Below are 22298 nucleotides of genomic sequence, written 5' to 3'. Positions count from 1 at the left end.
TTCAATGACTCAGAAACCCCGTGCCCATTTCCAGCTTGGTTAACAGCTTTACTAGTTCCCATCCAGACTTAAAAAATCTTCCCATGGATCATAAAGTCTTGGAGTCTGATAACCTTTTGCCTATTTTGTCCCTGCCCTAAAGGATACTTGCTTTAGAGAGAGATGAGACACTTAAAGACCCTCTTGGCCCTCCTGGAGGGATTTACCAGAGGGCTTGTAGTGGAGCCAGGTGGTCTGCTAGATGAGCTAGAGCCAGCTGCCAGCCCACCCTCTCTCACAGTATTCCTCTCCCTACTCAGAACCCATGATACTACATTTTGTTAGTTTCCTCATCCAGTCAAACCTGCCCTTTCCCCAGAACTTTACTTGGACTCCACAGAAGCTGTTCTATAGTGGCAGCTAGGTCATTCACAGGGTCCTGGAAGCTGCCGGGGTGTAGTTGCCAGAAGGTTGTCTGCTTAACTGCTGGAAATACTGCAGTGGTCTGCTCTGTCCTTAGCAGGTCCTTCATCCTGGACTGACCCTCAGCGTTTTTTCCAGCTAGATTCTCAGTGTCTTGGGAAGGAGGAGCAGCTCTTAGAATCTACTCCCTTGTGGGAAGTCTAGAAGCATCCTCACTTGCTGTTATTTGACCACCTGTGGAGATAGCTTCAGTGTTTGCTGTCAGTGTTTTCATTCCCTCTCACCTGGGCAAACAATCCTGATTCATTCCCCTGGTGGGACCCAGGAACTACCTGGCTACATACCCAGGGCCTTGCCATCTCCCTACCTCTCTGAAGCTTAACCTGTCTTGTCCTCTTAAGCACTCACCTAAGTGTAAGGATACACATCTTCCCTTTTAAAATATTAACCCTCCAGCACAGTCCCTCACTTTGTGAAGGAGTCTGCAGTCTTCACACAAATGGCTCAAAGGTTTATTTTCCTTCGATCTCTACAGACCTTGGGAGGCTTTGTCTCAGCTTTGGTGTATCTGAGGAGTCCTGTTTTAACTTTTCCCACCCAAGACGGCAGCCTCCTGCCTGCCCTTTATACACTCATTTTTCTTGCCTTCCTTGCAATGCCCGTTGGATGTCAGTGGTTTCATTACCACATTTCCCCACTCCTGCCCTCTTGCAACTTTGGTAGTCTTCAGTCCTCCCCTTGAGGAATAGTTGTACTTGGCTTCAGAATAACAGCAGCTTCAGAATCTCCTAGGCACAATTCAGTTGCAACATGATCACATACCACTTTTCCTAAGAAGAAATATGCTAGTGAAACAAAAATAACCAAGTTTAACAAAATGCATATCCCTGTATCCAGCTGAGGTAAACACATGGTTCTATTTGCTGTTTAGAAATAAATGCCGTATTTTATTGCTACTGGTAAAACTCATGTGCCTCATAAATGTCTGTTCAATCCATTTTCCTTTCTCTCCACCTTCACCTACCATCATTCCAGTCCAAGCTACCATCACCTTGCCTCTGGTTTACTGCAGTACCCTCCTGTATACCCACAGCCACTGTGATCCTTTTCCAGTCACTTCCGCACAACAGCCATAGCGATCTTTTCAAAACACACCTATAATCATGGCACTTCTTGGTTTAAAAGCCCTTCTGGCTTCACTTGCCTTACAATAACAGTAAAACTTCTTACAGTCTACACAGGCATAAATGGTCCTCCCTTGGCCATCTGTCCAGCCTCTCTACCATGTGCTTCCTTACCTACCTTGTCCAAATTTTCTTTTGTGCCTCTTACTCCCCATGGTCACTCCCCACACCTTTGTCCATTTGGGTCCCTAGTTAACTTCTTTTCATCCTTAGAGTTCAACTCAAGTGTTGCTTCCTCCAGGAATCCTCCCCTGCCTTAAGTAGACCAGTAGGCTCTCAGAGAACCAGTAATCTCTTTGTAGCACAAATTACAGTCACACTCATCAATGTGTATGATTTCTTAATTAATACGGCTTTCTTATTAGAGTGGCACTCAGAGCAGGAACCACATCTGTTACTGTTCACCAATATATCTCAAGTGTTTCACTGTGTCTGAAACTTAGAAATAGGCTCAATGAATGAAAACGGGAAGTGGAAAGGTGAAGTGGGGGAAGGTTAGCTCTGGGTAGGGCAGTATTGGAAACAGCCTGAATGCCAAGCAAGGTTGAAGAACTGACTGTACAACACACCTGAAAGAATGTTGTAATGCCTTGGGCCTGTCCCAAGGAGATGCATTCTTGCAGGTGAATTTCAGTGCCCCTGCTTTCACTGTAATATTTCACAATCCTTTCCCTGTGCCTCCAGTAAATCCCTAATAATCCATGTCTGGTTGCCAAGGATATGAGAGAGTGCATTATCCAAGAAAGATGCATATGCTAATTGAAATTAACCTCTTTTAATACCTGTAAGTCCAGTTGCCCTTACAAAGACCACTGTACCCTTAATGAGTTGCTCTCTGACCCAACACCTGTATTCTTTAATTTTTTAAACTATACATATATAAAATGCATGCATTTTAAGCATACAGCTTCATGAGGATTTACAAAATGAACATGCCTGTTTAATTAAACACCACCTTGATCAGGATATGGAACATTACCAGCACCCCAGAAGCAACCTTCATGCCCCCTCCAACCATTACCCCACTAGGTAACCACTATTTTGACTTCTATCACCATAGATAGGTGTTGTTTGTGAACTATACATAGATGGAATAGTACTGTTGAAGTTTGGGCTCCCCTGGGAGAAACACTTGGATGTAGTTTATGTGGGGAATGACTCCAGGAGACATGACTCCTGAGGAAGTGGAAGAGTGAGACAGTTAAGAAGAAAAAGCCAATATAAAGGTGTGTTACTGAGATTAGGTACATAATGCTCAGAGTTTTCTGAAGGATGGGGTAACAGGAGGCTGGAATATTTATCCACTGGCTCCTGTTCCCCATTGACAGAGGGATGCCACAGCAGGGGTTCACTTCTCTGCAATTTTGGGCTGTAACTGATCTTAATCAGCTCCAAAAGCAATGAAGGACATTTGGATTGTTTTGGTTTGAGTAATATTGCCATGAACATTCTTGTACCTGTCTTATGAGAACACATGTACACATTTGTACATATTTCTGTTGGGTATATATATAATCGGGTGGTATTGGGGCATAGGTTATGTGTGTATGCAGCTTTAATAGATATTGCCAAACAGCTTTCCAATGTGATTGTACTAATTGATATTTTCACTAGCTGTAAATGAAATTTTTCGTTGCTCCACATCCTTATCAGCACTTGGTATTGTTAGTCCTTATAATTCTAGTTTTTTTTAATGAGTGTGAGTGTGCCTCAGTTTGCTCTTTGGTAAACTTTTTATTGTATAATTTACATACAGAAAAGTGCACAAATCATGTGTACAGCTGTTACTTGTTACACACGGAACACATTCACAAAAAATAGCAAGAAATCAAGAATTGAAAAATCACCAGCACTACAGAAGTCCCATGCATGCATGCCCTCTCCTGGCAACTTATACCACCATCCCAAAGGACATCTATTATCCTGACACCATAGATTCTTTTTGGCTGTTTTTGAGCTTCAAATAAGAGAAATAATATATTATGTGGGGGTTTTTTTTGTCTATCTTCTTTGAGTCAACATTATGTCTTTTCAATTCATCTATATTGTTGCATGTTGTAGGTGGTTCGTTCATACTGTTGTATAATATTATATTATACAAATATACTGCAATTTATTCATTCTGTGAGTAGGCATTTAGACTGTTTTCAGTTTGGGCTATTATGAATAAAGCTGCTATGAACATCCTAGAGCATGTCTTTTTTTGAACAAATGTGTCTATTTCTGCTGGGTATAAAACTAATAATGAAATCACTAGAATAAAGAATATTATCCCATACCCTTGCCTATCTGCTATTTTCCAATTTTAGCCATTCTAGTAGGTATCCTAGCAGTGTCACATTAATTTTTTCCGCCCTTGGGGCTCCTGGGTGGCTCAGTCTGTTAAGCATCCAACTCTTGATTTCAGTCTTGATCTCATGGTTCATGGGTTCAACCCTCGCATTGGGCTCTGCACTGACAGTGTAGAGGCTGCTTGGGATTCTGTCTCTCCTCTCTCTCTGCCTCTCTCCCACTCACACTCTCTCTCTAAATAAATAAACATTAAAAAATATTTAAAAATTTTTTTTCTTAATTTTTTTTTTCTTTCCTTTTTAAAAAATCAGCTTCTAGAGGCACCTGGCTGGCTCAGTCAGAAGAGCATGTGACTCTTGATCTCAGGGCCCAGAGTTCAAGACCCATGTTGGGTGTAGAGATTATTTAAATAAATAAAGGTTTAAGAAAAAATAAGCTTCTAATGTTGGAGTAACATTTGGTTTACAGAAAAGTTGCAAAGAGTACAGAGAGCTTTTTGTCTACCCACCCTCCAGTTTTGCCTAATGTTAACATCTTAATGCTACCATGGTACATTTTTCAAAATTAAGAAACCAACACTGGCACATTACTATTAAACTCCAGACCTTATTCAGATTTCAGCAGTTACTACATTCACTCATGTTGGTGGCGGGGGGCGGTTCTGCACAATTTTATCACCTATATAATTCATGTAATCACCACCACATTCAATATGCAGAACTGTCCCATCACCACAAAAGAACTCTTATACTATTTATGTGTCCCCCATCCTCCTACAACTGTTCCTATCCCTTGTAAACCACTAATCTGTTCTTCATCATTATAATTTTGCCATTTCAAGAAGTTCTATAAATGACATACTATGTAACCTTTTGAGAAGGGCTGTCCCACAGACACCCACAGCACAGTGCCCTCGAATTTCATCCAAGTTGTTACATGTAACAATAGTTTGTTCCTTTTTATTGCTGTGGATGTACCAATTTGTTTAACCCATTCATCTGTCAAAGGACATTTGCAATGCTTCCAGTTTGGGGCTATTACAAATAAAAGTTGCTATAAATATTTGTGTATCATTTTTTGTGGACATAAGTTTTCATTTCTCTGGGATAAATGCCCAGGGGTGTGGTGATTGATGAGTGGCATGGTAAGTATATGTTTAATCTTATGAGAAATTGCTAAACTATTTCCCGGAGTTGCTGTGTTATTTTACATTCCCACCAACAAGTACAAGAGATTTAGTTTCTCTGCATTCTTGGCAAGATTTGAGATTGTCACTACTTGCTTTTTTAAAAAAGTAATCTCTATACCCAATGTGGGCTCAGACTCAACCCTGAGAGTAAGAGTCACATGCTCCACTGACTCAGACGACCCAGGATTGTTGCTAGTTTTTATTTTCACTTTTTTTTCAGGCTTATTTACTTACTGTGAAAGAGACAAAGACAGCGTGAGCATGGGAGGGGGAGAGAGAGAGAGAGAGAGAGAGAGAGAGAATCCCAGGCAGGATCCGCACCTCAGTGCAGAGCCCAATGCGGGGCTCAAACTCACAAAACCTGAGCTGAAACCAAAATGTGGACGTTTCACTGACTGACCCACCCAGGTGCCCCTATTTTCACTTTTTCAATAGGTATGTAGTGGGGATTTGTTTTCATTTTTTTGTAGTTTTTGTTTACTTGTTTGCATTTCCCTAATGGCTATGATATTGACCATTTTTCACGTGGTTGTCTGCCATCCACATATCCTCTTTGGTGAATTGTCTGTGAATGGCTTTTTTCTATGTTATAATTGGTTTGTTTTTTTTTTACACTGCTGAATCTTGAGGGGTGCCTGGTTGGCTCAGTCAGTAAAGCATGTGCCTCTTGATCTCAGTCATGAGTTCAAGCCCCAAACTGGGTACAGAGCTTACTTAAAAAAAGAAACTTCTGGGGCGCCTGGGTGGCGCAGTCGGTTAAGCGACCAACTTCAGCCAGGTCACGATCTCGCGGTCCGTGAGTTCGAGCCCCACGTCGGGCTCTTGGGCTGATGGCTCGGAGCCTGGAGCCTGTTTCTGATTCTGTGTCTCCCTCTCTCTCTGCCCCTCCCCCGTTCATGCTCTGTCTCTCTCTGTCGCAAAAATAAATAAAAAAACGTTGAAAAAAAATTAAAAAAAAAAAAAAAAGAAACTTCTGAGGGGTGCCTCTGTGTCTTCCTCTCTATGCCCCTCCCCTACTTGTGTGTGTACACTCTCTTGCTCTCTCTCTCTCTCTCTCTCTCTCTCAAAAATAAACTTAAAAAAAAACTGCTGAATTTGAAGAGTTATTTATATATTCTAGAGACAGATCCTTTGTCAAATGGTTTGCAAATATTTCCTCTCATTCTGTAATTTTTTTATCTTTTTATTATTTTATTCTATATTATTTTAAGTTTACATCCAAGTTAGCATACAGTGCAATAATGATTTCAGGAGTAGATTCCAGTGATTCATCCCCTATGTATAACAACCAGTGCTCATCCCAACAAGTGTCTTCCTTAATGCCCCTTACCCATTTAGCCCATTCTCCCACCCACAATCCCTTCAGCAACCCTCAGTTTGTTCTCCGTACTTACGAGTCTCTTATGTTTTGTCCCCCTCCTTTTTATATTATTTTTGCTTCCCTTCCCTTATGTTCATCTGTTTTGTCTCTTAAAGCCCTCATATGAGTGAAGTCATATATTTGTCTTTGACTATTTTAACTTAGCACAATACCCTCTAGTTCCATCCACATAGCTGCAAACATCAAGATTTCATTCTTTTTGATTGCCGAGTAATACTCCATTGTATATATATACCACATCTTGTTTGACAGTGCTGCTATCAACATTTGAGTGCATGTGTCCCTTTGAAACAGCATACCTGTATCCCTTGGATAAATACCTAGTAGTGCAATTGCTGGGTTATAGAGGAGTTCTATTTTTAGTTTTTTGAGGAACCTCCATACTGTTTTCCAGAGTGGCTGCACCAGTTTGCATTCCCACCAGCAGTGCAAAAGAGATCCTCCTTCTCCGCATCCTTGCCAACATCTGTTGTTGCCTGAGTTGTTAATGTTAGCCATTCTGGCAGGTGTAAGGTGGTATCTCATTGTGGTTTTGATTTGTATTTCCCTGATGATGAGTGATGTTGAGCATTTTTCATGTGTCTGTTAGCCATCTGGATGTCTTCTTTGGAGAAGTGACTATACACGTCTTTTGTCCATTTCTTCACTGGATTATTTGTTTTTTGGGTGTTGAGTTTGATCTTTATAGATTTTGGATACTAACGCTTTATCTGATATGTCGTTTGCAAATATCTTCTCCCATTCCGTTGGTTGCCTTTTAGTTTTGCTGATTGTTTCCTTTGCTGTGCAGAAGCTTTTTGTTTTGATGAGGTCCCAATGATTCATTTTTGCTTTGGTTTCCCTTGCCTCTGGAGACGTGTTGAGTAAGAAGTTGCTGCAGCCGAGGTCAAAGAGGTCTTTGCCTGTTTTTCCCCTCTAGGACTTCTAGGATTTTGATGGCTTCCTGTTTTACATTTAGGTCTTTCATCCATTTTGAGTTTATTTTTGTGTATGGTGTAAGAAAGTGGTCCAGGTTCATTTTTCTGCATGTCGCTGTCCAGTTTTCCCAGCACCAGTTGCTGAAGAGACTGTCTTTATTCCATTGGATATTCTTTCTTGCTTTGTCAACAATTAGTTGGCCATATGTTTGTGGGTCCATTTCTGGGTTCTCTATTCTGTTCCATTGATCTGAGTGTCTGTTTTTGTGCCAGTACTATACTGTCTCGATGATTACAGCTCTGTAATATATCTTGAGGTCTGGGATTGTGATGCCTCTTGCTTTGGTTTTCTTTAGGATTGCTTTAGCTATTTGGGGTATTTTCTGATTCCATACAAATTTTAGGATTGTTTGTTCTAGCTCTGTGAAGATTGCTGGTGTTTTTGTTTTGTTTTGTTTTGATAGCGGTTGTGTTTGTTTTTTCATCTTAGCAGAGCCTTTTGTAGAGCAAATGTTTTTAAATTTGATGAAGTCCAGTTTATCAATTTTTGTCTTTTATGGATCATGCTTTTTAAAAAAAAATTTTTGAGAGAGAGAGAGCACTAGTAGGGGAGGGGCAGAAAGAGGGAGACACATAATCCAAAGCAAGCTCCAGGCTCTGAGCTGCCAGTAGAGCCCAACGCGGGGCTCGAACTCATGAACAGTGAAATCATGACCTGGGCTGAAGTTGGATACTTAACTGACTGAGCCACCCAGGCACCCCAATCATGCTTTTAAGTGTCATTTCTAATAACTCTTTACCAAGAACTAGGTCCTGATGATTTTCTCCTATGTTTTCTCTGATAAACTTTATAGTTTTATCATTTACATTTTTTGACTATTATGAACGTTTATTTATCAAAAAAAAAAAAGTTCAATAAGAAAATGCATAGCCTGATTTTTATTTTGTAGTAAAACAGGTGCTAGGAGAGGGGACATTTGGAAGCAGTTGGTTTCTTCCGGTAAACACACCCATTGTTTATACTTGTCCCAAGACTTCTAACATGATAATACTATTTCTTTGAATTACCACCATTCCAATATTGTTCTGTTATCCACTAGTGCCATCTCCACACACTGATCTATCACAAGATTCGTAAAGGGATCGAACCCCAGCAATATTCCTTGGACATTTGCCACCATTTAATTTCAATGATAATTTCTTGTCTATCAATTTTTCCAACATGGGAGCGTGAGCTTTGCTCATGGTGTCTACCTCAAAGATGCCTCCTCATTTACATTTTTTAAAGTTTATTTATATTGAGCAGGAGAGGGACAAAAAGAGGGAGACAGGGAATCCCTAGCAGGCTCCATGCTGTCAGTGCAGACTCACAAACTGTGAGATCATTACCTGAGCCAAAACCCAGAGTCGGACAAATAACCGACTGAACCATCCAGGCACCCCTCTTTTACATCTATGATCCACTTTGTTATTTTTTGTATAAGATGTAGGGTTTAGATTGAAGTTTTTTTTTTAATTTATTTTTTACCTATGGTTATTCAATTGCTCCAGCACCATTTGTTGAAAAGACTATCATTCTACCAGTGACTTGTTTTTGCACCTTTGTCAAAAATCAGTTGGGCATATTTGTGTAAGTTCTATTTCTGGGTTATTTATTTTGTCCCATTGATCGATGTATTTATCCACCTGTCCATACCATGTTTTTGTTAACTGTAAAATTGGGTCAAACTGTCTTAAAATTGGTTAGAATGATTCCTTCCACTTTATTATTTTTATATCTTGATCTTGTATCTTGCAGCCTCACTGAACTCTTATTCTAGGAGTTTTGTTGGTTAATTTGTTGGTAGCTTCTTTGAGAAAGGAAATTTCTCAGTTCACTGAGAATTTTGTGGATTCATCTGCCTAGATAGTCATGTCAACTGGAAAAAGGGATAGTTATAATTCTTCCTTTCCAGTACGGATGCCTTTTGTTTCCTTTTCTTTCATTCTTACACTGGCTAGGATTTCTAGTACAATGATGTATAAGGATGGTAAGAGCAGATATCCTGCCTTGTTCCTACTTGTAAGGGGAAAAGTATTCAGTCTTTTACCATAAGTATGATGTTAGCTGTAGGTTTTATTAGGCTAATTTTCCTCTACTCCTAACTTTTTGAGAAGTTGTTTTTTTTCCTCCCATGAATGAGTGTTGAATTTTGTCAAGTGTTTTTGTGCATTAGATGATACTGTGTGACTTTCTTCTTTAGCCTATTAATATGGTGGATTCTATTGACTGCTTTCCAAATGTTGAACCAATCTTGCATCCCCAGAATCAATCCCATTTAGTCATGGTGCATAATTCTTTTTATATACATGGTTAGATTTTGTTTGCTAATATTTTGTTGCAGACTTTTGTGTCTATATTCATGAGGGTGTGTGTGTGTGTGTGTGTGTGTGTTGTTCTGGTTTTTGGTTTGGGTTTGGTGTGCTTTGATATCATGGTAATACTGGCTCCATTAAATGATTTGGAAAGGATTCTATTTTCTTGAAGAGATTATGTAGAACTGGTGTAATTCTTTTCTAAACATTTGGTGGAACTAGCCACTGAAACCATCTAGATCTAGAGATTTATTTGTAAGGATTTTTAACACTAGGAACCCAATTACCTATTATCTATTTTGTATTGAGTGATTTTTATAATTGTTTTTATTTTTTAGGAATTGATCCATCTTATCTAAGTTGTTGAATTTATATGGGTAGAGTTGTTTGACCTATGCTCTTATGATTCTTTTCATGTCTGTGGGCTCTGTAGTGATTATCTACTGTTTCAATCTTGATATTGGTAACTTGTGTCTTTTTAATTTGTCAGTCTTGATAGAGGTTTATTAAGATGGTTGATTTGTTCAAAGAGCCACATTTTGTTCAGATTTTTATAGTTTTCTATTTTCAATTTCATTTTTTCTGCTCTTATCTTTATTATTCCCCTTTTTTAATTTTTTTAATATTATTTTTAAAATTTACATCCAAATTAGTTAGCATATAGTGCAACAATGATTTCAGGAGTAGATTGCTTAATGCCCCTTACCCATTTAGCCCATCCCCCCTCCCACAACCCCTCCTGTAACCCTCAGTTTGTTCTCCATATTTATGAGTCTTTTTTGTTTTGTCCCCCTCCCTGTCTTTGTATTATTTTTGTTTCCCTTCCCTTATGTTCATCTGTTTTGTATCTTAAAGTCCTCATATGAGTGAAGTCATATGATATCTGCCTTTCTCTGACTAATTTCGCTTAGCATTTTGACCTGAGCTGAAGTCAGACCCTCTAGTTCCATCCACGTAGTTGCAAGCGGCAAGATTGCATTCTTTTTAATTGCCAAGTAATACTCCATTGTGTGTGTATGTATATATATATATGTATATATATATGTATATATATACATATATATATATATATATACATATATATATATATATACACACATACACACACACACACACACCACATCTTCTTCAATGGGCATTTGGGCTCTTGCCATACTTTGGCTATTGTTGATAGTGCTGCTATAAACTTGGGAGTGCATGTGTCCCTTTGAAACAGCATACTTGTATCCCTTGGATAAATACCTAGTTGTGCAATTGCTGGGTTGTAAGTAGTTCTATTTTTGGTTTTTTGAGGAACCTTCATACTGTTTTCCAGAGTGGCTGCACCAGCTTGCATTCCCACCATCAATGCAAAAGAGATCCTCTTTCTCCGCATCCTCACCAACATCTGTTGTTGCCCGAGTTGTTAATGTTAGCCATTCTGGCAGGTGTAAGGTGGTATCTCATTGTGGTTTTGATTTGCATTTCCCTGATGATGAGTGATGTTGAGCATTTTTTCATGTGTTGGTTGGCCATCTGGATGTCTTCTTTGGAGAAGTGTCTATTCATGTCTTTTGTCCATTTCTTCACTGGATTATTTGTTTTTTGGGTGTTGAGTTTGATAAGTTCTTTATAGATTTTGGATACTAACGCTTTATCTGATATGTCGTTTGCAAATATCTTCTCCCATTCCGTTGGCTGCCTTTTAGTTTTGCTGGTTGTTTCCTTTGCTGTGCAGAAGCTTTTTATTTTGATGAGGTCCCAATGGTTCATTTTTGCTTTGGTTTCCCTTGCCTCTGGAGACGTGTTGAGTAAGAAGTTGCTGCAGCTGAGGTCAGAGAGGTTTTTGCCTGCTTTTTCTTCAAGAATTTTGATGGCTTCCTATCTTACATTTAGGTCTTTCATCCATTTTAAGTTTATTTTTTTAATCTTTATTTATTTTTGAGAAAGAGACAGCATGTGAGCAGGGGGAGAGCAGAAAGAAAGGGAGACACAGAATCCAAAGCAGGCTCCAGGCTTTGAGATGTCAGCACAGAGCCTAAGGTGACGCTCGAACTCATGACCTGTGAGATCATGACCTGAGCTGAAGTCAGACGCTTAACTGACTGAGCCACCCAGGTGCTCCAATTTTGAGTTTATTTTTATGTATGGTGTTAGAAAGTGGTCCAGGTTCATTTTTCTGCATGTCGCTGCCCAGTTTTCCCAGCACCAGTTGCTGAAGAGACTGTCTTTATTCCACTGGATATTCTTTCCTGCTTTGTCAAAGCTTAGTTGGCCATATGTTTGTGGGTCCATTTCTGGGTTCTCTACTCTGTTCCATTGATCTGAGCGTCTGTTTTTATGCCAGTACCATACTGTCTTGATGATTACAGCTTTGTAATTCATCTTGAAGTCCGGGATTGTGATGCCTCCTGCTTTGGTTTTCTTTTTCAAGATTACATTGGCTATTTGGGGTGTTTTCTGGTTTCATACAAATTTTAGTATTGTTTGTTCTAGCTCTGTGAAGAATGCTGGTGTTATTTTGATAGGGATTACACTGAATATGTAGATTGCTTTGGGTAGTATTGACATTTTAACAATATTTGTTCTTCCTATCCAGGAGCATGGAATCTTTTTCCATTTTTTGTATCTTCTTCAATTTCTTTCATAAGCTTTCTACAGTTTTCAGTGTATAGATTTTTCACCTCTATGGTTACATTTATTCCTAGGTATTTTATGGGTTTGGGTGCAATTGTAAATGGAATTGATTCCTTGATTTCTCTTTCTGTTGCTTCATTGTTGGTGTATAGGAATGCAACCGATTTCTGTGCATTTGGTTTTTTGGTGGAATGTTTGGGGTTTTCCATATAGAGTATCATGTCATCTGTGAAGAGTGAAAGTTTGACTTCCTCCCGGCCAATTTGGATGCCTTTTATTTCTTTGTGTTGTCTGTTGAGGCTAAGACTTCCAATACTATGTTGAATAACAGTGGTGAAAGTGGACATCCCTATCTTTTTCCTGACCTTAGGGGGAAAGCTCTGTTTTTCCCCATATAGTTTCCCTTCTGCTTGCTTTGGGTTTGTTTTGCTCTTTTTTAGTTTTTTAAGATATAAGCATTTATTACTATAACTGTATTTTTCTGCTCTGCTTTAGCTGTTTCCCACAAATTTTAATATGTTGTATTTTAATTTTTATTCAGTTCAATGTAATTTTGATTCTCCTTGAGACTTCTTTTTTATCCATAAATTATTCATATTTGTTTTGTTTAAAGTTCAGGTGTTTGCATATTTTCCTATTTCCTGTTCTCTTATTTATTTCTGGTTTGTTGCAATTATGATTAGAGGACATATTCTGTACTATTTCGATTATTTTGTTTGTTTGATTTATTTGAGAAAGAGAGAGAGTGAGAACAGGAGTGGGGGAGAATGGCAGGGAGGATAGAGAGAAAGAGAGTGAGAGAGAGAGAGAGAGAGAGAATATCCTAAGCAGGCTGCATGCTGAGCATGGAGCCCAACATGAGGCTTGATCCCATGCCCCTGGGATCATGACCTGAGCCAAAATCAAGAGTTGGACATTTAACTGACTGAGCCACCAGACACCTCTCAAGTATTTTAGAGTTGCTGAAGTTTGTTTTATGACGCAGGATATGATCCATCTTGGTGTATGTTCGGATGCTTAAAAAGTATGCCTATTCTGTTGTTTAGTGGAGTGCTGTATAAATTTCAATAAGATCCTATTGGCTGATGGTGTGATCCAGATTTTCCATATCTTTTTTTTTTTAAGTAGGCACTAAGCCCAAGGTGGTGGTCAAACTCATGACCCTGAGATCAAGAGTTACATGCTCTACCAACTGAGCCAGCAAGGTGTCCCTCCATGTCCGTGTTTATAATCTAGTAGATATATACAGTGTTTAGAGAGGGATATTGAAATTTCCAACTATGATTGTGGACTTATCTACTTATTTCATATCTATCAGATTTTGATTTGTGCATTTGGACCTCTATTGTTTGGTCCATACCTATTTAGGATTTAAAGTTAACACTAACAAATGGCAAGTGGGAAACGTAAAACTTAAGGCATTCTCAGGACGGCATTGTCTCAAGATGAAGTTGAAGAAGACAGTAAATTTTGTTAAGACCATATAAAGATACAGGACGCCTGGGTGGCTTAGTCAGTTAAGCATCCAACCCTTGATTTCAGCTCAGGTCATGATCTCATGGTTTGTGAGTTCAAGTCCCACATTGGGCTCTGCACTAACAGTGCAGAGCCTGCTTGGGATTCTCTCTCTCCCTCTCACTTTGCCCCTCCCCTGCTCACTCTCCCTCTCAAAATAAATAAATAAGCTGAAAAAATAATAACAAATTTTTTTATCTTAAATGAAAAAAAAGACCATATAAAGATCCAAGGTGGTGGTACCTCAGAGATTAGTTCAGTCAAACAATAGGGTTTCTAAAAAGCTCACAGATATTGTGCCTCAGCAGTCTCAGCAGAGGCTCAAGGAAGAGAGTTATCTCAAAGACATGTATTAATGCGATTTTTGTCTAGCAGACAAATCCTAGTAAGATTCAGATAAGTTTTTAAGAGAATAATAGTGGCAGAACCACTACCAGCTTGAGCTGTAGAACAGTAGAAAATAAAACGAAGTGTTTTGATTCGCCAAACTTCTTCAGCCAGGAAGCAAACCACGAAAACTACTCAGCCACAAACACAGGCTAGTTTTCATATATAGGAGAGTTCAGTGAGCAGAACCGTGATCTCAGAGGTGGAGCCAGGAACCACAGAGAATTTCCCAGGACTTGAATCCTAATCAAGGAATTGCCAACAAGTGCCTACTGGCTTTCAGAATTTCTATGACTCAATGACTTTTGTGTACCTACCTTCCCTTACCCCCCATCTTTATTCTATAGTAGTTATCCCATCTCTGTCCTGCCATTATATGTTGTGAGTGTAGAAGCCAGATGTAACTTGTGTGTTTAGCTCATCAGTCTTATGACTGAGAGGAATTGTACAGGAGAAATGCTGTGTAACTCTACCTAATGAATTTCATCCATACCTGTACCTGATTTGGATGATGTGATCATGGACTTGAGCTAACACTGTAATGAGATGTGACTGTGGAGGGCCTTGAGAGCAGATGAGTGTATTTTGCATGTAAGGTGGACATGAATCATTGAGGGCCAGAGGGCAGATTGTGATAGCCAGTCTTCAAGATGGCCCCAAAGATTTTCATGTCCTGGTATTGATACCCCTGTGTTGTCCACTCCCACAGTGAATAGGGCCAACCAGTGTAACCAATAGGATATTGTGGAAATTACAGTATATCACTCCCAAGTAGCATAAAATAATAAATTTATTGATTTAACTAAGTTGGGGGAAAATTTGTTGTATGGCAATAGGTAACTAACCCAGTGATCAACCAATTTACTTACATACCATTATAAACTCATGGGTTTAAGCATATCTGATAGACTGCTAAATATTATTGTTAAATACTTAAGAATAGCTACTAATAGAAAGAGAAGAATCAGTGGAAGGGGGAAAAAGTACACTGAAAAACAAAGAGGGGCACTTGGGGCTCATTCAGTTGAAAGTCTGACTTTGGCTCAGGTCATGATCTCAGTTTGTGAGTTAGAGTCTTGCATTGGGCTTCCTGCTATCAGTGTGGATCCTGCTTCAGATCCTCTGCCCCCCACTCTCTCTGCTCCTCCCTCACTTGCACGCGTGCTCTCTCTCTTTCTCAAACATAAAAATAAACCTTGAAAAACTAAATAAAATTTAACCCAAAAGGAAATAAAAATAAGGTCAGAGAATGGGAGAGGGAAGCAAATTGGAAAAAGTATGATAAATAGAAAAATCAAAGTGAGATGTAAAAATAAATTCAATGTATATCAAAAAGCCCACAAAACTAAAAAAAAAAGCCAAAAACCAAAACCCCCCAATCTCACCAACATAAAGACAGAGATATTCTGAATGGCTAAAAGAAAAAATTCCAGATATATGATGTTTACAAAGGCCACACCTAAAACTTTGAGTGTTGGTTCTCAAAATGATTTTAATGAGTGACAAGCCAACAGACTCAAATAAAGGACACAACTTCCTTAACCATAAATAAAGGATATGAGAAATGAATTAAATGATACCTGCATAGAGAAGACACAGAAGCACTCTATCAATGGGACAAGTATCCCTGGCTTTCAGGTCTCCATTAAGGTATTCAGCTGCCTATGATAGCATCTGATTGGGGTGAGGATCTTACCCCATTCTTCACAAAGTTGCCTTTGAGGGGGTTTGTTTGATTTTTGCCTAGTCCATACCAGCTTTTCTGGTAAAGCCTGAAAACATTACTGAATGTTTACTGTGTGACAAGGTACATCTGAAATCAGTTTTCCAGGCATATCATCATCCTAGAAAGACCCAGATTTCAGGTCTGCTTGGGGAAATTCTGCAAATATAATGGCACAGAAAAGTTGCAAATAAAAAGAGTAAAGGTAATGAAAAAGATATACCATTCTAGTAGTAATCAAAACTGTAGTGACAGTTTTTCTATCGGAAAAAGTGTATTTCACAGCAAAAAGTATCAGCAGGCACAAAGAAAGTAATTTTATAATAAGTGGGTAAATTTATCAAGAGGACATAACAATCTTAAATGTTTATTTACCTAATAAAGAAACTTCAAAATACCTGAAGCAAAAAGTAAAGAATAAGGAAAAATAAACAAACTCACAATTATAGTTAGAGATTTCAATATACTCCCGTTTCAATCCTTGACTGAACAAGTAGGCAGAAAATCCAAAAGGATATAGTAGACTTGAACAACTCTATCAAGCAAGCTGACCTGATGATTATAGAACACTCTACCCAAGAACAGCAGAATATACATTCTTTTCAAGTGAACATGGAGTGTTCACCAAGATGGAACATATTCTGGGCCATAAAATGAGTCACAATAAATTCACAGGCATTCAAGTTATACAAAGTATGTTCTTTGACCACATGCTACTAAATTAGAAATCAATAATGGGAAGATCACTGGAAAATCCCCAAATATTTGGAAACTAGTATACATCTTTAATTTTACTATGATCTTGGGCAGGAAGGTCCTCAGCCGTAGTCTAGGTTACAGTATACATTGGTAAAATGGCATACAAGAACACCGAGAATACTTCATCTTCCACTGTACTGGAAGTACAGATAATAATTACATAAGAGTTAAGTTTAGGGTCAATAGAGAACAGTCTTTGGGGGCTAATGATGAACATATTGGTAGGGATCTCGTGTGGATCCATTCTCTCCATTCCCAGTTTCCCAATCACCTTATTATTCCTCAGGATAGAGGCTCTTGGAGAGGTTACTAACTTTGCCAACACATTAATGGGTCTACCTGGGGCCAATTATTCTCACTTCCTCAGCTGCCTCCTAAACCCTCATTGGTGAACACATCATCCTCCCCAGCTGTGAGCTACTAGGCTGCCCAGGGGAAGGGATGTCTCTCCTCAGGACAGGATCAGTTGAGGGGATGCCTTGGGGAACAGGGCTGTCTTCCTCCCATCACCACGTGAGAGGTTAAAGTCAGTAGCATCTCTGATCTCCAGATTCAGTCTATGTACCCAGTAAATCTGGTTTTGTCTTTATGGTTTTTCTACTGAAGGCTTGTGTTCTGACCCCCAGAGCATTAATAGCTTTGCCATCAAGTCATATGCTTTACTTGAAATAAAGTATTTGCTTAAGAACATGTCAAGCAACTTTGAAGGAGGAAATTCTTCTGGTGTTTGATTATCATCAGGTAATACTTCGATTTCTGGAAATTGATGACTATTGATACACATTTAGGAAGAAAATGACCAAGACAACTATCCTACCCACGGGCTGATTTTCCAGGACACAGAGGATTCCAGTAGGTTAGAAAAGGATATTTATATGTGGCTCAGGAGGATCTGTCTGTTCCTGCAGGTACCCTATGGTTTAGTGTTTCTTGAAGTGTGGTTCAGAGATCACCTGTTTCAGAATCACCAGATTTGGGCCCACAGGATCAAATTTTCTGAGGTTGGGACCTGGATCTGCACATATAGCAAGCTCCTCCAGTGAACCTTGGGAAGGGCACCTTAATGTTTAAGAACCACTGTTTGGGGTCATCATTGTTCAAAGAGACGCACTAGCTGTTTCCTTTGGCAGCCTTTTCTCTATCTGTGCTCCTGCTCTGCTATCCCAGGGAGGAGGGCAAAGAGGCAAAAGTAAATAAAGCCTCTTGCCTACTCCTCCCTCACCTACAGGCCCAAGGTATTGGTTCTCACTCCTAGACACTCCCCTCCCCAGCCTATTTCCATATGATAAGACCACCCTTAAGTTTTCTTCCTAGTTTTCATTCACAGGTACAAACTGTAGCCAACAGAAATAGAGGCTATTACAGCATCCTTTGAAAAACTGTCAGAGATGTCAATTTCTTCACAATCCCTCGCTTGGTGTACTCTCTATGTTCAGAATAATTTTGAATTTAGTGCAGAGTGGAGAAGAGAGATAAGAGGGGAAAGCAGAGGGGAAGAGAGAGAGTGGACTTAAAGCAAGTAATAAACCTGGAGCGTCTGATCAGCTATCCCTTGTATTACCTACCACCCTACCCCATCCCATCCCACCTCTGGACCTCATCTATGCTCTCCTGATAATTGGTCACATTCCTACTTGACTTAGCTTTTGTCCATCCTTTTAATCACAGAATCAGAGATACTTGACCAGTTACCCACACTGAAACAGTCTATTGAGGAAAGATGCAAAGCTGGATCTCAAGAAGTCCTATTCCACTCTTAACCACCTCTCAACTTCCTTGAAGTTCCTGTAAGTTATTCCATCCTGAGATTTTTGGTCACTTCTCTGAAGTCCTTGTAATTTGCCTTGAAGCTGGGTTGGCTTTTGAAACCAATGGAGCCAGTGACATTTGCAACCCAAATCTAGGGCTGCGCACATTCCTGAAATAATGGGGTGTATTACAAACTAGCAGCTATTGGGTTAAGAATGGCTGAATGTTACACCTCAGTGACATCAAATCTATCATGGAGTTATGCTCCATGTGCTTTAAAAGAAGTTACCAATGCTCTGTGTTCAAATTTGCCCTCTTATATTTTGAGCATCTCAGCTTTAGTAGAGTGTGTGACCTCTTTGGGCATTACAATGCTTTCTTGTCACCATTCACAGTACTCTATCAATGGCCACAGTGCCTTCATTACCTACTTGACAGTCAAAGTTAGTTGTTCATATGTTTAGAATCTTCTCCTGCCCTGGTAGTTTGATGATTCTGGGAACTTTGCTAGTGGGATAAACTAGAATCTTTGCCTGCTGAATTCAGCTCTCCTCTCCCAAATCCTCCCAATATCTTCCGTGGTGTCATTCACATACACTCCTCAGGGCAGGAGGAGGGGGCTCACTTAAGCACTTTTCTGTCTTACCCAATTACATCTGGCTTCAAAGTCTTCACAGCTGAGTGTCCTCACCTAAGACCATGGAGCTCTTAACTGACTTAACTGACTCCAGAACCCAAAGGTAATTCAGGAACATGGTGGCAGAGCAGCCAATGGAGGGGAAAATAGTATGGTGTTTATTTAGGTAGTGCACCCATGGCCTCGTTCATTCTCTGAGTAGGAAATGCATTTTATTTACAGAGCTTTACAGAGCTGTTCCTTCCCCTCTGGCTCCAAAGGCTTCTGAGTCCAGGATGAACCTGTTTCCTGGCAATGACTGGTGACTTTGTAAAGGACGCTCCCAAGAGCAAAGTCTCAGTTTGCTCTTCAGAGCCCTACGTCATCCCCATGTCTCCACATCCCCAACCCTCATCACTGTGAGAACTCACAGTAGGGTTTGGCTTGTGCCAAGTTCACAGAGGCAATTTTATAGCTGAGCCAAGAAATCACCCCTAACTCCGCTAGAATATTCAGGATCCTCTGAAGGCCTGTTCAGTCACTCCTGCTTAGTACAAGTGTCTCTGTCTTGTATTGTTTGGTGGTGGGTTTCTTACCAAATTTTGTCATTGTTTCATTTTATTTATCATATTTAGTTATGTGCTAGGTCTGTCTCTCTTGTGAGAATAATCAAAGCTAACATTCTTTGAACTTTCTTAGCCTGCCAGGCTTTGTTCAAGTGCCTTTGCATGGATTAGTTCATTGGATTCTTTCAACAGTCTTTTAAGATTAGTGCCATTATCCCTATTTTACAGATGAGAAAACTGAAATCAGAGAGGTTAAGCAACATTCCCAAGATTACACAGCTAGTTAGTGGTGAGGTCCCAGCATGGAAACTTGGCAGTCTGATGCCAGAGCCTGAGTGCTTTAACACAAAATATACTATCTCTAGAATATAAGCTCCCTAAAGTCAGACACTTTTGTATTGCTGACAAGAAGAACACAGAGCTAAGCATATGGAAGACTGTCAACAAATATTTGGTAAGTAACTGCTTCATTATTGAGAACTTCTTAAGGTTGCTGAGAGACCAAATGGTATATGTTGCTTTTCTATTTTTCATTGCTGCTCTAGTAATGCTTACAGACTATCCAATCAACCAAGTACAGAAGACCCTCTCTATGACTGAGTTCCAGCTACAAAGGACTTTTTCAGCGAGACCAGTCTTCAGAAGGCTGCCCTTAGCCAAAGCAGAACTAAATCCAGTGAGAGCCCCTGAGGGTTCCACATCATTTCTGGTAGTCCCCTCTTTACACACCAGAGGACTGGAGAAATATGGAAGGGGCAAACCTGAGCCAAGAGATTGAGTTTGAGCTCTTGGGCCTCACCAGGGACCCCCAACTCCAAAGGTTGCTCTTCACGGTATTCCTGGGCATGTACACCATCACTCTGCTGGGAAATCTGATCATGTTCCTTCTGATTCACGTGAGCACCCCTCTGCATACACCTATGTACTCTCTCCTGAAGAGCCTCTCCTTCTTGGACTTCTGCTACTCCTCCACGGTTGTCCCTCAGACCCTGGTGAACTTCTTGGCCAAGAGGAAGGTGATTTCCTATTTTGGCTGCATGGCTCAGATGTTCTTCTATGCAGGTTTCGCCACCAGTGAGTGCTATCTCATTGCTGCCATGGCCTATGACCGCTATGCTGCTATTTGTAACCCCCTACTCTACCCACTCACTATGTCTCCTGAGATCTGCCTGTCTCTCATTGTGGGCTCCTACGGTGCAGGATTTCTCAATTCTCTTATCCACACAAGCTGTATCTTTAGTCTGAAATTCTGTGGTGCCCATGTGGTCACTCACTTCTTCTGTGATGGACCACCTATCTTGTCTCTGTCTTGTGTGGACACCTCACTGTGTGAGATCTTGCTTTTCATTTTTGCTGGTTTCAACCTTTTGAGCTGCACCCTCACCATCTTGGTCTCCTACCTCCTAATCCTCATCACCATCCTGAGAATGAACTCAGCCCAGGACAGGTTCAAGGCCTTTTCCACCTGTGCTTCCCACCTCACTGCTGTGTGCCTCTTCTATGGCACAACACTTTTTATGTACCTGCGCCCCAGGTCCAGCTACTCCTTGACTCAAGACCGCATGGTGGCCGTGATCTACACAGTGGTAATCCCAATGTTGAACCCCCTTATTTATTCTTTGAGAAACAAAGATGTGAAGGAAGCTTTAAGAAAGGTTTGGGGCAGGAAAATAATGGAATGATCTTCTCAACTCATTACCACATCCTTCCTTCTTTCCTTCCTTCTTTCTTTCTTTCTTTCCTTCCTTCCTTCCTTCCTTCCTTCCTTCCTTCCTTCCTTCCCCCCTTCCTTCCTTCCTCCCTCCCTCTCTGTCTCTTTCTCTCTTTCCCACATACCTTTAGAAAGCCAAGGGAGGGAGTCTAGGTGGCTCCGCCAATAAGCATCTGACTTTGGCTCAGGTCATGATCTCATGGTTTGTGAGTCCAGGTTCCACATCAAGCACCCTGCTTCTGGTGAGCCCCACTTCTCTTTCTCTTTCTCTCTCTGCCTCTTGTGGGATTCTCTCTCTCTGCCACTCACTCACCTGCTCTCTCTCTCTCTCTCTCTCTCTCTCTCAAAAAAAAAAAAAAAAAAAAAAGCAAGCAAGCAAGCAAGCCAAGGGAACTTTACCAGTCGGCAGTTGTGGTGCCAACCTGTGCACATTTGCTCACTCCCTGCTATGAATGACCGGCATACACTCTGGTCAGCCGGTGCTTCTGCATCTACCTTCCACACAAAGAATTGTTGATATCATAGAGACTAAACACAGCTGAGGGTGTCAGCTTGTTGCATAACTGGACCATTGGCAAGACTTAGTCATGACTTTGTTCAGATGCTTCACTCATATTTCCGTGTGTGAGTACTTTATTATTAGAAACTGATGTTTATATTCCTCATAATAAAGTCTCTCCTTAACTAAGTTGAAGACTTTGACTCCTCCCCTCCTTTACCATCTCCTCTTTGTAAAAACTGACTTTTTTTTTTAATGTTTTAGTTTTGAGAGACAGAGACAGAATGTGAGTGGGGGAGGGGCAGAGAGAGAGGGAGACACAGAATCTGAAACAGGCTCCAGGCTCTGAGCTGTCAGCACAGAGCCCCACGCGGGGCTCAAACCCACGAGCTGTGACATCATGACCTAAGTTGAAGTCAGACACTTAACCGACTTAG

General features: G+C 40.3%; 1 protein-coding gene and 1 pseudogene across 1 annotated transcript; one reads left to right on the top strand and one right to left on the bottom strand.

Moving 5' to 3' along the window:
• Positions 1-8382: 8382 nt before the first annotated feature.
• Positions 8383-8610, bottom strand: LOC122467707 (annotated as a pseudogene).
• A 6965-nt stretch (positions 8611-15575) lies between these two features.
• Positions 15576-21659, top strand: LOC122467706 (olfactory receptor 5AU1). The gene has a single exon (XM_043554236.1). It carries the CDS (start codon positions 20398-20400, stop codon positions 21331-21333), a length of 936 nt encoding a protein of 311 aa, XP_043410171.1. The 5' UTR covers positions 15576-20397; the 3' UTR covers positions 21334-21659.
• The last annotated feature ends 639 nt before the right edge of the window (positions 21660-22298 follow it).

This window comes from Prionailurus bengalensis, chromosome B3, assembly GCF_016509475.1.
Source record: "Prionailurus bengalensis isolate Pbe53 chromosome B3, Fcat_Pben_1.1_paternal_pri, whole genome shotgun sequence".
NCBI lineage: Eukaryota > Metazoa > Chordata > Mammalia > Carnivora > Felidae > Prionailurus > Prionailurus bengalensis.
This window is presented reverse-complemented; position numbering and strand designations above follow the sequence as displayed.